Consider the following 12,509-nt stretch of genomic DNA (forward strand, 5'->3'; position numbering starts at 1 on the left):
TATATATATATATATATATATATATATATATATATATATATACTGTATGTATGTATTTATATCCAGCTACCAAAATATTAGTGGTTTAGGATCTCCATGACATAAATGGATAATTCCTCCACCTCGCAGCTCCTATAATTTATTGTTGTGTGATGTCACAATATCTTTATTTGCACAATTAGGAACAAGAGTGAGATAAAGGTACATTACAAGGGGCATATGAGTGACAGGAGGATACAATGGTAATAAGAATGTGTAAGTGACACCACATTGCTCTACAAACATAACACAGATTTCTTGCTATAAGTACATATAGGTCACACAAATCTACAGTGGTGTGAAAAACTATTTGCCCCCTTCCTGATTTCTTATCCTTTTGCATGTTTGTCACACTTAAATGTTTCTGCTCATCAAAAACCGTTAACTAGTAGTCAAAGATAACATAACTGAACACAAAATGCAGTTTTAACCACTTCACAACGGAGGGGTTTCACCCCTGAAGCACCAGCGTGATTTGTACTTTGCAGCGCTGCTTCCATTGATTTTTTTCAGTGATATGATTGGTTATTGGGGACTGGGGTCCCCATAACCAATCATTGCACTGCAGAGCGGGGGTGTGTGCGTGCGCGCGCGGGTCGCGGGGGCGCGCGATCGCGCGCTGCACGTTTGTTTACATCTCATTGTTATCAATGGAGACTACTTCTGTTTGAAGCAGTCTCCATTGTGTCCGCAATCGGCGCATCTAATTGGATTTAGGAACGCTTGTTCCTAACATCCAATTAGTCACCTGCTGTGCTGGCTGGCTGGAGTGTGCGCGTGAGGTCCCCGCCCACTCCCAGCCAGTAAACAAACAAGTGCGCCTTTCTCCGTCCCTGGGGGTGAAGCTGTGCGCAGAGGGACGGAGAAATTTAGCACTGGGGGGGTGAAGTGGTTAAATGATGGTTTTTATTATTTAGTGAGAAAAAAAACTCCACATCTACATGGCCCTGTGTGAAAAAGTGATTGCCCCCCCTTGTTAAAAAATAACTTAAAGAGAATCTGTATTGTTAAAATCGCACAAAAGTAAACATACCAGTGCGTTAGGGGACATGTCCTATTACCCTCTGTCACAATTTCAACGCTCCCCACCGCATTAAAAGTGGTTAAAAACAGTTTTAAAAAGTTTGTTTATAAACAAACAAAATGGCCACCAAAACAGGAAGTAGGTTGATGTACAGTATGTCCACACATAGAAAATACATCCATACACAAGCAGGCTGTATACAGCCTTCCTTTTTAATCTCAAGAGATCATTTGTGTGTTTCTTTCCCCCTGCAGCTATCTTCCACTGAAGTGTCAGGCTGTTTCTTCCTGCAGAGTGCAGACAGCTCTGCCTGTATGTAATTCCTATGTATGTGAAAGCCCAGCCAGCTCAGAGGAGGATTTATCCAGCTTGTAAAAGATAATAGAGCAGAGAGAAGCTGCACTAATCTAAATAACACACAGGCAGTGTGCAGAGAGGGGCCTGGAGGGGGGAGATGCATCACAGAACCACAACACTGAAGAACTTTGCAGCCTTCCAGACACAGGCTGACAAGTCTGACAAGAGAGAGATAAGTTGATTTATTACAGAGATGGTGATAGTAGAACGTGCTGCAGTAAGCCAGAGCACATTAGAATAGATTTTGGAACTTGTAGGATGGAAGAAAACCGGATGAAATTTTTGTTACGGAGTCTCTTTAACAGTGGTTTATCACACCTGAGTTCAATTTCTGTAGTCACCCCCAGGCCTGATTACTGCCACACCTGTTTCAATCAAGAAATCACTTAAATAGGAGCTATCTGACACAGAGAAGTAGACCAAAAACACCTCAAAAGCTAGACATCATGCCAAGATCCAAAGAAATTCACTAACAAATGAGAACAAAAGTACTGTAATTGAGAACTATCAGTCTGGTAAAGGTTATAAAGCCATTTCTAAAGCTTTGGGACTCCAGCGAACCACAGTGAGAGCCATTATCCACAAATGGCAAAAACATGGAACAGTGATGAACCTTCCCAGGAGTGGCCGGCCGACCAATATTACCCCAAGAGCGCAGAGAAAACTCATCCGAGAGGCCACAAAAGACCCCAGGATAACATCTAAAGAACTGCAGGCCTCACTTGCCTCAATTAAGGTCAGTGTTCACGACTCCGCCATAAGAAAGAGACTGGGCAAAAACGGCCTGCATGGCAGATATCCAAGGCGCAAACCACTTTTAAGCAAAAAGAACATAAAGGCTCGTCTCAATTTTGCTAAAAAACATCTCAATGATTGCCAAGACTTTGGGGAAAATACCTTATGGACCGACGAGACAGAAGTTGAACTTTTTGGAAGATGCGTGTCCCATTACATCTGGCGTAGAAGTAACACAGCATTTCAGCAAAAGAACATCATACCAGCAGTAAAATATGGTGGTGGTAGTGTGATGGTCTGGGATTGTTTTGCTGCTTCAGGACCTGGAAGGCTTGCTGTGATAGATGGAACCAGGAATTCTACTGTCTACCAAAAAAATCCTGAAGGAGAAGGTCCGGCCATCTGTTTGTCAACTCAAGCTGAAGCGATCTTGGGTGCTACAGCAGGACAATGACCCAAAACACACCAGCAAATCCACCTCTGAATGGCTGAAGAAAAACAAAATGAAGACTTTGGAGTGGCCTAATCAAAGTCCTGACCTGAATCCTATTGAGATGTTGTGGCATGACCTTAAAAAGGCAGTTCATGCTAGAAAATCCTCAAATAAAGCTGAATTACAACAATTCTGCAAAGATTCCTCCAGAGCGCTGTAAAAGACTCGTTGCAAGTTATCGCAAACATTTGATTGCAGTTATTGCTGCTAAGGGTGGCCCAACCAGTTATTAGGTTCAGGGGGCAATTTCTTTTTCACACAGCTCCATGTAGGTTTTGAGGTTTTTTTCTCACTAAATAATACAAACCATCATTTAAAACTGCATTTTGTGTTCAATTATGTTATCTTTGACTACTAGTTAACAGTTTTTGATGAGCAGAAACATTTAAGTGTGACAAGCCTGCAAAAGAATAAGAAATCAGGAAGGGGGCAAATAGTTTTTCACACCACTGTATATCTTTACAAAAGATGTAAAACATAACTTCTATTCCGACTGCTAAAAACCCTTAGCCTGTGAAAATACTGTTTCCATATACACACTGGGGAAGTGCATATAGGTCTGTTGTCAGAAGAGTAACACATTGCTTCCATTGTCTCATCAAGCTCTACAATTTACTGTTTTTCCATGTGTGGCCAATGCTTTATGTGTGGGGAGGTCAATGAGATGCAAATAACTCTGTACTTGTATGCAAATATAAAGCAAATTGCATTCAGCTAATCATGTTTCTAATGAAATTCATTTCATTGTCCAAATTCCAAGATACAGAAAATGTGCATGCAAAGCAGAGTTATTGTCATGTGATTGGCCGCCTGTAATGAGCACAACCTTCTGCAGTTCCCTGTCAGGCTGATAACTAGTGATAGTCAGTGACATGCCAATAACTCTGAGATGGTGCAAATGATATGCCAATTATATGCAAAGTTACGCAGATGCTGCATCTGGCCCATTTCCAATCTGCATCATCTTTGCATCAACTTGGAATTATCAGCAGCTCACTGACCATCCCTAATAATAATTGTTACTCCCCTCAGAATTCTCTAACAGGTAGTTTCTCTATTTGCAGGGCGGAGTCCAGGCATCAGGAACCTCTCAGAGACTCGTCTCTCTGTATCCACAGACTGTACAACAGATGATGATGTCACTGGACAAGAGTCTCCTGCAGATATCCTGGTTACCCCAAATATTCCCCCAGACTCCCCTCACCTGTCTAGCCCCAAGGGGACTCCTAACCAGCACAGCTCTCCCCCTGCTGGATGGTCTTACTCCTGTTCCACATGTGGAAAAGGTTTTGTTTGGAAATCACACCTTGTCCTACATGAGAGATCTCACACTGGTGAGAAGCCCTATTCATGTACTGAGTGTGGGAAATGTTTTGGACAGAAAGGATACCTTTTAATACATGAGAGATCTCACACTGGTGAGAAGCCCTATTCATGTGCTGAGTGTGGGAAATGGTTTCTTCGGAGATCAGACCTTATGGTTCATGAGAGATCTCACACTGGTGAGAAGCCCTATTCATGTGCTGAGTGTAAGAAATGTTTTGGACGGAAAGGACACCTTTTAATACATGAGAGATCTCACACTGGTGAGAAGCCCTATTCATGCACTGAGTGTGGAAAATGTTTTGTGCAGAAAGGAAGCCTTGGTAAACATAGAAGATCTCACACTGATGAGAAGCCCTACTCATGTGCTGAGTGTGGGAAATGTTTTGGAGAGAAAGGAATCCTTGTTAGGCATGAGAGATTGCACACTGGTGAAAAGCCCTATTCATGTGCTGAGTGTGGGAAATGTTTTGGAGTGAAAGGAAGCCTTGTTAAACATGAGAGATGTCACACTGGTGAGAAACCCTATTCATGTGCTGAGTGTGGGAAATGTTTTGTTTGGAAATCACACCTTGTCCTACATGAGAGATCTCACACTGGTGAGAAGTCCTATTCATGTGCTGAGTGTGGGAAATGTTTTCTTCAGAGATCAGACCTTATGGTTCATGAGAGATCTCACACTGGTGAGAAGCCCTATTCATGTACTGAGTGTGGAAAATGTTTTGCAAAGAAAGGAAGCCTTGGTAAACATAGGCGATCTCACACTGGTGAGAAACCCTACTCATGTGCTGAGTGTGGGAAATGTTTTGGACAGAAAGGAATCCTTGTTATCCATGAGAGATCTCACACTGGTGAAAAGCCCTATTCATGTGCTGAGTGTGGGAAATGTTTTAGAGAGAAAGGAAGCCTTGTTAAACATGAGAGATCTCACACAGGTGAGAAGCCCTATTCATGTGCTGAGTGTGGGAAATGTTTTGAAAATAAAGGAAAGCTTGTCACACATGAGAGATCTCGCACAGGTGAGAAGCCCTATTCATGTACTGAGTGTGGGAAATGCTTTTCACAGAAAGGAAACCTTGTTAAACATAAGAGATCTCACAATGGTGAGAATGTGCTAAGTGTGGGAAATGTGTTGGGAGTAAATCACTGCTTGTGAGACATTTGTGCTGAGTGTGGCATATGGCCCCATGACTTTCCTTTTATCCCCATAGCAGCCATTGATGCAGAGCATGAGATGGTACATTGTCATGCATGAAGATGATTTTATCATGGAAAGCATATTTCTTCATTCTGTACCACGGAGGAAAGTTGTCAGTCAAAACCTCTACATACTTTCCAATGATTCCAGCCCAAAACATGACTCCACCGCATTACTGACAATGCAGCCTTGTTGGAACATGGTGGCCGTCCACCAACCATCCACTACTCCATCCATCTGGACCATCCAGGGTTGCTTGGCCCTCACCAGTGAACAGGACTGTTTGAAAATTAGTCTTCATGTATTTCTCTGCCCACTGCAGCTGGTTCTGCTTGTGAGCATTAGTTAGTGGTGGCTGAATCAATATACAGTGGGTTGCAAAAGTATTCGGCCCCCTTGAAATTTTCCACATTTTGTAACATTACTGCCACAAACATGCATCAATTTTATTGGAATTCCACGTGAAAGACCAATACAAAGTGGTGTACATGTGAGAAGTGGATCGAAAATCATACATCATTCCAAACATTTTTTACAAATAAATAACTGCAAAGTGGGGTGTGCGTAATTATTCGGCCCCCTGAGTCAATACTTTGTAGAACCACCTTTTGCTGCAATTACAGCTGCCAGTCTTTTAGGGTATGTCTCTACCTGCTTTGCACATCTAGAGACTGAAATCCTTGCCCATTCTTCTTTGCAAAACAGCTCCAGCTCAGTCAGATTAGATGGACAGCGTTTGTGAACAGCAGTTTTCAGATCTTGCCACAGATTCTCGATTTGATTTAGATCTGGACTTTGACTGGGCCATTCTATCACATAGATATGTTTTGTTTTAAACCATTCCATTGTTGCCCTGGCTTTATGTTTAGGGTCATTGTCCTGCTGGAAGGTGAACCTCCGCCCCAGTCTCAAGTCTTTTGCAATCTCCAAGAGGTTTTCTTCCAAGTTTGCCCTGTATTTGGCTCCATCCATCTTCCCATCAACTCTGACCAGCTTCCCTGTCCCTGCTGAAGAGATGCACCCCCGAGCATTATGCTGTCACCACCATATTTGACAGTGGGGATGGTGTGTTCAGAGTGATGTGCAGTGTTAGTTTTCTGCCACACATAGCGTTTTTCATTTTGGCTAAAAAGTTCCATTTTGGTCTCATCTGACCAGAGCACCTTCTTCCACATGGTTGCTGTGTCCCCCACATGGCTTGTGGCAAACTGCAAACGGGACTTCTTATGCTTTCTGTTAACAATGCCTTTCTTCTTGCCACTCTTCCATAAAGGCCAACTTTGTACAGTGCATGACTAATAGTTGTCCTATGGACAGAGTCTCCCACCTGAGCTGTAGATCTCTGCAGCTCGTCTAGAGTCACCATGGGCCTCTTGACTGCCACTCTTCCATAAAGGCCAACTTTGTACAGTGCATGACTAATAGTTGTCCTATGGACAGAGTCTCCCACCTGAGCTGTAGATCTCTGCAGCTCATCCAGAGTCACCATGGGTCTCTTGACTGCATTTCTGATCAGCGCTCTCCTTGTTTGGCCTGTGAGTTTAGGTGGATGGCCTTGTCTTGGTAGGTGTACAGTTGTGCCATACTCCTTCCATTTCTGAATGACCGCTTGAACAGTGCTCCGTGGGATGTTCAAGGCTTTGGCAATCTTTTTGTAGCCTAAGCCTGCTTTAAATTTCTCAATAACTTGATCCCTGACCTGTCTTGTGTGTTCTTTGGACTTCACGGTGTTGTTGCTCCCAATATTCTCTTTGACAACCTCTGAGGCCCTCACAGAGCAGCTGTATTTGTACTGACATTAGACACACAGGTGCACTCTATTTAGTCATTAGCACTCATCAGGCAATGTCTATAGGCAACTGACTGCTCTCAGATCAAAGGGGGCCGAATAATTATGCACACACCACTTTGCAGTTATTTATTTGTAAAAAATGTTTGGAATTATGTATGATTTTCGTTCCACTTTGTGTTGGTCTTTCATGTGGAATTTCAATAAAATTGATTCATGTTTGTGGCAGTAATATGACAAAATGTGAAAAATTTCAAGGGGGCTGAATACTTTTGCAACCCACTGTATTTAGCTATTTTTTCATTTGGGTTCACACTGTGTGACATAGTTTGTGTACGGGGAGTCTCCCCAGGGTCTTATTGACCTAGCCTCTAACAATCCCAATATTAGATGTGGGTCAAAAGACTAAACAATATGCTGTTCTGATTTAGGAAGAACCTCACCATCAAACCAAGACTTAATATACCTCGGTTGTCTGGCCAGATAATACAGCCGGAAATCTGGAAAGGCCAGCCCACAGCTATCCTTAGGTTTCTGTAGCGGGGAAAGTCTAAGTTTGGGCCTAGTATTCCCCCATACAAATGGAGACTTCAATAAGTTAATTCTTTAAGGAATTTAAGGGGAATTGGGATGGCAACATGCTCTATTACATACAAAACCTTGGGGAGAATGATCACCTTTATTAAATTGATCCGGCCAGCCACAGACAGAGGTCGATTAGACCACAGTTTGAACTTCTGTTTCACAAGGTCTAAAAGGGGATATAGGTTTTTGGTCAGGATAAGGGAGGTCTCCTTAGTTATTATAAGGTATTTAAAATCAGAAGCAGTTGGTCCAGGGCAACCCAATCTCCCTGGCTCTACTGGGTGTTCACCAAAGGGAACTATCACCGACTTATCCCAATATATTTTAAAACCTGAGTAATGGCAGAAATTTCCAGTCAGTAGCATTGCCTTAGGTAAAGAGGTCTCAATTTTGTCCATGAATAAGATCATATTGTCCGCATATAAGCCAATACGTTGATCCAAGTCCCCAATTTTTAAACCCCCCAAATTGGGTCCTCTCTGATGAGCAATTCAGGAGGATTTATGGCCAGTGCAAATAATATAGGCAAAAAGGCGCACCCCTGTCTGGTGCCCCTTGCCAAAAGAAACAAATGCAGTCTGCTGGCCATTTACCCTAATATTGGCCATATGGTGTTTATAAATTAACTGCACCCAATCAGTAAACTTCTCACCTAGCTAAATATATAATTTACTGGTCTGGAATTCTGTCTTGTTTCCCAAATAGGGTTGACCAGAATGGGTGGATCAGCTTCAAAGTCTGTCTTGTGGGACCCGCCATTTCGCATCACCATACAGTAGCTAATCTATGACATCCTAGGGCATGGTCTATTCATGAAAGAGTGTTGTTTTGAGCAGCGCAGCATGTGTGACACTTTAGTATTATCGTCCAGTGGGGGCAACCTATCAATAATTGGGTCCAACACAAGATTGAGATCTCCTACACATCTCCAACATAGCGTTAGGGTATTTAGCTGCAATCGCTAAGGCTCTAGTGATACTACCAATTATCATGCCAGGTGGATTATAAACACATAACAGGTTTAATGGGGTTTCATTAATTGAGGCATAAATAAAAATATATCTACCCTCACTATCTAGGGATATCTATATATGAGAGAACAGAGGCGCCAAAAGGATAAAAGGGGTTTTAAAAGAGCTTAAAAGCCAAAAATGTGGTAATTAGAGGAGGCAGTGGTGGACTTACCTCCTCCAAGCAGACACAACACGACTGTACATCCAGTCTATTTAGGGGGATATCTGGGTATATCTAGGGATATCTGATGGGCCTACTACCTAATGTTATTATGCAGTGTTCTCCCCAGGCTCTTTTAGCCGGGTGCTCCACCCGGCTAGATTTGTTGACCACCCGGCTATCATTGCCTCACCTCCTCCTATTCTGTAAGCAGAGTTGCCCTGCATTTTCATCTCAACCCACCCGGCTACTATTTCATGCCACCCGGCTACTATTTCATGCCACCCGGCTGGAAAAAAATTCTGGGGAGAACACTGTTATGCACTAACACTGATACTCCCTTAGAGAAAGAAGAATGACAGGAATAACCGAGCCCATTGAACCCAGGATATATTCAACCTAGTACTGGTTTCTTTGGTAAAATGAGTCTATTGCAGTACTATTATGTGGGGGTTGCAGCTTTTAATTTGTGAAATAAACATGCATTTCTTTTATGGGGCACCTAGCCCTCTCATGTTCCATGAAAGTATTCTGATGGGTTCTGCCATACTACAGGATACACAATAAAACGTAAATGTCTGTTTTTCCACCTCAGTGCAAAACAACATTTTAACCAGGGACAGTGTCCTCAACATGAGGAATCTAGTAAGCTTATATAAACAGTTCACTGATGCATGCAATAAGATTTCGGGATAATCGCCGAGAGCACAGGTGTTGAACTCCAGGCCTGGAGGGCCAGATCCATGCCAGTGTTTAGGATGGACTGAGAAAGAAAGGAATGTGTTCAACCTGATGGACCACACCTTTCCTGAGTCAGACCCATCAATTCATTTGAGCTGTATCAAGAAAAAATTCTGAGTACAAATTTATGAAAATGTTCAAGACATTAACAGAAGGTTTAAATTGTGGAACAGGATTCATGACACCTTATGTAACATGATTGATTTGGCTTCATGATCTTCAGAAACCTGCTAGATTTCATGTATGGTTGCACTAACTCACTGGCTCCAGCCTGCTGATCACCTGACACCTAACGGATAAACAGTAACCAGCACAACTGTCATCTTCGTGTTTACCATTTATCTACATCAGTGTTTTACTTCAGCTTACATCTGGAAATATGCCTGAAGGGGACTCGATCCCAGAAAGCTTGCATCATTTAACTCTATTAGTTAGCCATTAAAAGGTGTTATTTAGGAGCTAGTCTACTTTAGGGGACCCACCGCAAATCCCCATAGACACTTTCAGCTGGTCTGCAGAAACGGAACAAATGTCCGCTTTCACCTTGTTTACCACTTTTACCCCCCAGTGCTAAATTTCTCCGTCCCTCTGCGCACTGCTTCACCCCCAGGGACGGAGAAAGGCGCACTTATTTGTTTACTGGCTGGGAGTGGGCGGGGACCTCGCGCGCACACTCCAGCCAGCCAGCACAGCAGGTGACTAATTGGATGTTAGGAACAAGCGTTCCTAAATCCAATTAGACGCGCCGATTGCGGACACAATGGAGACTGCTTCAAACAGAAGCAGTCTCCATTGATAACAAATGAATGTAAACAAACGTGTAGCGCGCGATCGCGCGCCCCCGCGACCCGCGCGCGCACACACCCCCGCTCTGCAGTGCAATGATTGGTTATGGGGACCCCAGTCCCCAATAACCAATCATATCACAGTAAAAAATGAATGGAAGCAGCGCTGCAATGTACAAATTGCGCTGGTGCTTCAGGGGTAAAACCCCTCCGTTGTGAAGTGGTTAAACCCCCACAAGCCTTATACCCACGGATAGGTAAGCATATCCTGTAACGAACTGTGAGGTTTTCGGTCAAAAAAAAGTTGAAATGGGCTGTGTAGGAGCCGCCGAACGGCCTTAATCTCGGTTCCGTCGGCCATCTTCCTTCTGCTGTGCAGGTCCTTTCTTTCTCCTCATTGGAGGGTTCGTTAGCTGCCGACAGAAGCTGGCACGCCCCCACCCAACAATCCCTTCCAATGAGGAGGAAGAAACGACCTGCAGAGCAGAACAAAGATGGCTGACGGACCCGAAATTGCGGCCGTTCGGCGGCTCCTGTACAGTCAGTTCCAACTTTTTTTTTGACCGAAACCGCAAAATTCGTTAGAGGACATGCTTAGCTACCCAGGGATATAAGGCTTGTGGAGGTTTAAACAAGCAAACGGAAGACATTTGTTCCGTTTTGCAGCCCAGGTGAAAGTGTCTATGGGGATTTGCGGTGGGTCCCCTAAAGTAGACTAGCTCCGTTATTTATTACAAAACGTTGTTTTTTTTTCTACCTATATAATTTGAGCTGTATCAAAACTGCGTGAGGACCTCATCCCTCGTAGGACTGGTTTGACATACCTGGCCTAGAGAGATGTATCTAAGGCAATGCGTACATCTTGCAGAACAACAAGCAGCCCCCGGCCGCCCATGAGGCGGGGTACTGTACAGTGTGCGGGATTGCAGGACGTTATTAGCGGTGGTATGCACGCTGGAACATGGAAGTTAGACATGTGTAATTACTACCCCGCCCGTTGCCTGACACGCTGTACTCATAGCTGGAGGGGGAGAGCAGACGGGAGACCCAGGTGAGGGAGGGGGGTCCGACCCCCCCTCCCTCCCCACTGCTATGCCCGTTGCCCCCCTTCCTGGCTGCTACCCCCTCCAGGCTGCCTATACTGGGGGCAATTATATTACCTATGGGGGGGCTGCATCCTCACAAGTTTGCCTCAGGCGGCAAGAAGTCTAGAACTGTCCTTGACAACAAGAACGAGTAAACCTGCATTTCTTGACTAGCGTGATAATCGGAGGAAAACCTCCATATAAATAATACGCAAATATATATGTAATAAAATAATGAAAGGGCAAAAGTGTTGACCCGGCGTTTCCAATCACTCAGACTCTAGTGCTCTTATAGCAGCAAGATGCTCATCTCTGTCTCCGAATCGGACCCCTGGTCACCAACCAACCTGCAGCTTCTTGTGGAGTGGCAAAGGATAAGACCTTCTCTCCATCGACTATCTGCAGGCATGGGTTTATATGAAAAGGGCGCCGGTAAAAAAGGGTGCCTGGTGGAGCCCATATATACCAACTTCGGCTACAAAAAAGCGCCTGGTGTAGCCCATATAAACTTCGGCTACAAAAAGGGCACCTGGTGTAGCCCATATAAAAACTTCGGCTACAAAAAAGGCGCCTGGTGTAGCCCATATAAAAACTTTGGCTACAAAAAAAACTCCGGGATGTGTTAATTACTATTCCCCCTCCAGGCCGCCATGGATAGTGGGGGAATGAAATAATTCGGCTTCCAGCACTTGTAGCCCATATAAAAACTTCAGCTACAAAAAAAATGCAATAATATGGGTTACAAAGGGGCACCCTACTGTAGCCGAAAACCTTGTAGCCGAAAAAATATGGGCTACAAAGGGGAGCCCGCTTGTAGCCTATATCAAAACTCGGGCGCCCATTTTACTACACCTTGTAGCCCATATTTCCAGAAATAACATTGATGTCTATGGCGGCGCCCTTTTCATACAGGCAGCTCAGGTGCCCTTTTCAAACGATACCGCAGGCGTGCTGGGTTGGCCATTGAATATTTATATTCCTTTGCTTTCAGTTGGCATTTAACTGATGCACATATTTACTGTAGCTCTACAGAGAAGTCAGGAAAAATGCTCAGCGAAGCTATTCCAGCCTTTATATTCTGCTTCTGCCTGTTCAGCTGGAGGATTTTATCCTGATCTTTGCAAATGAGAAGTCTGGCTAGGCAGAGTCGTGGGGGTGCACCAGGTGGTAAAAGGGTCGCTG

General features: G+C 44.0%; 2 protein-coding genes across 2 annotated transcripts in view; one reads left to right on the forward strand and one right to left on the reverse strand.

The window, feature by feature from the left end:
- The window catches only part of LOC137535281 (zinc finger protein 721-like), a 161,569-nt gene that overhangs the window by 101,245 nt on the left and 47,815 nt on the right, over positions 1-12,509 (forward strand). The window contains exon 8 of the mRNA XM_068257101.1: positions 3,935-5,026. Coding sequence (XP_068113202.1) covers positions 3,935-5,026 — 1,092 coding nt within the window. The remainder of the gene's footprint in view (positions 1-3,934; positions 5,027-12,509) is intronic.
- The window catches only part of LOC137535335 (zinc finger protein 271-like), an 82,263-nt gene that overhangs the window by 30,453 nt on the left and 39,301 nt on the right, over positions 1-12,509 (reverse strand). The window lies entirely within an intron of this gene.

The sequence above is a fragment of the Hyperolius riggenbachi genome, chromosome 10, assembly GCF_040937935.1.
Source record: "Hyperolius riggenbachi isolate aHypRig1 chromosome 10, aHypRig1.pri, whole genome shotgun sequence".
In the NCBI taxonomy this organism is placed as follows: Eukaryota; Metazoa; Chordata; class Amphibia; order Anura; family Hyperoliidae; genus Hyperolius; species Hyperolius riggenbachi.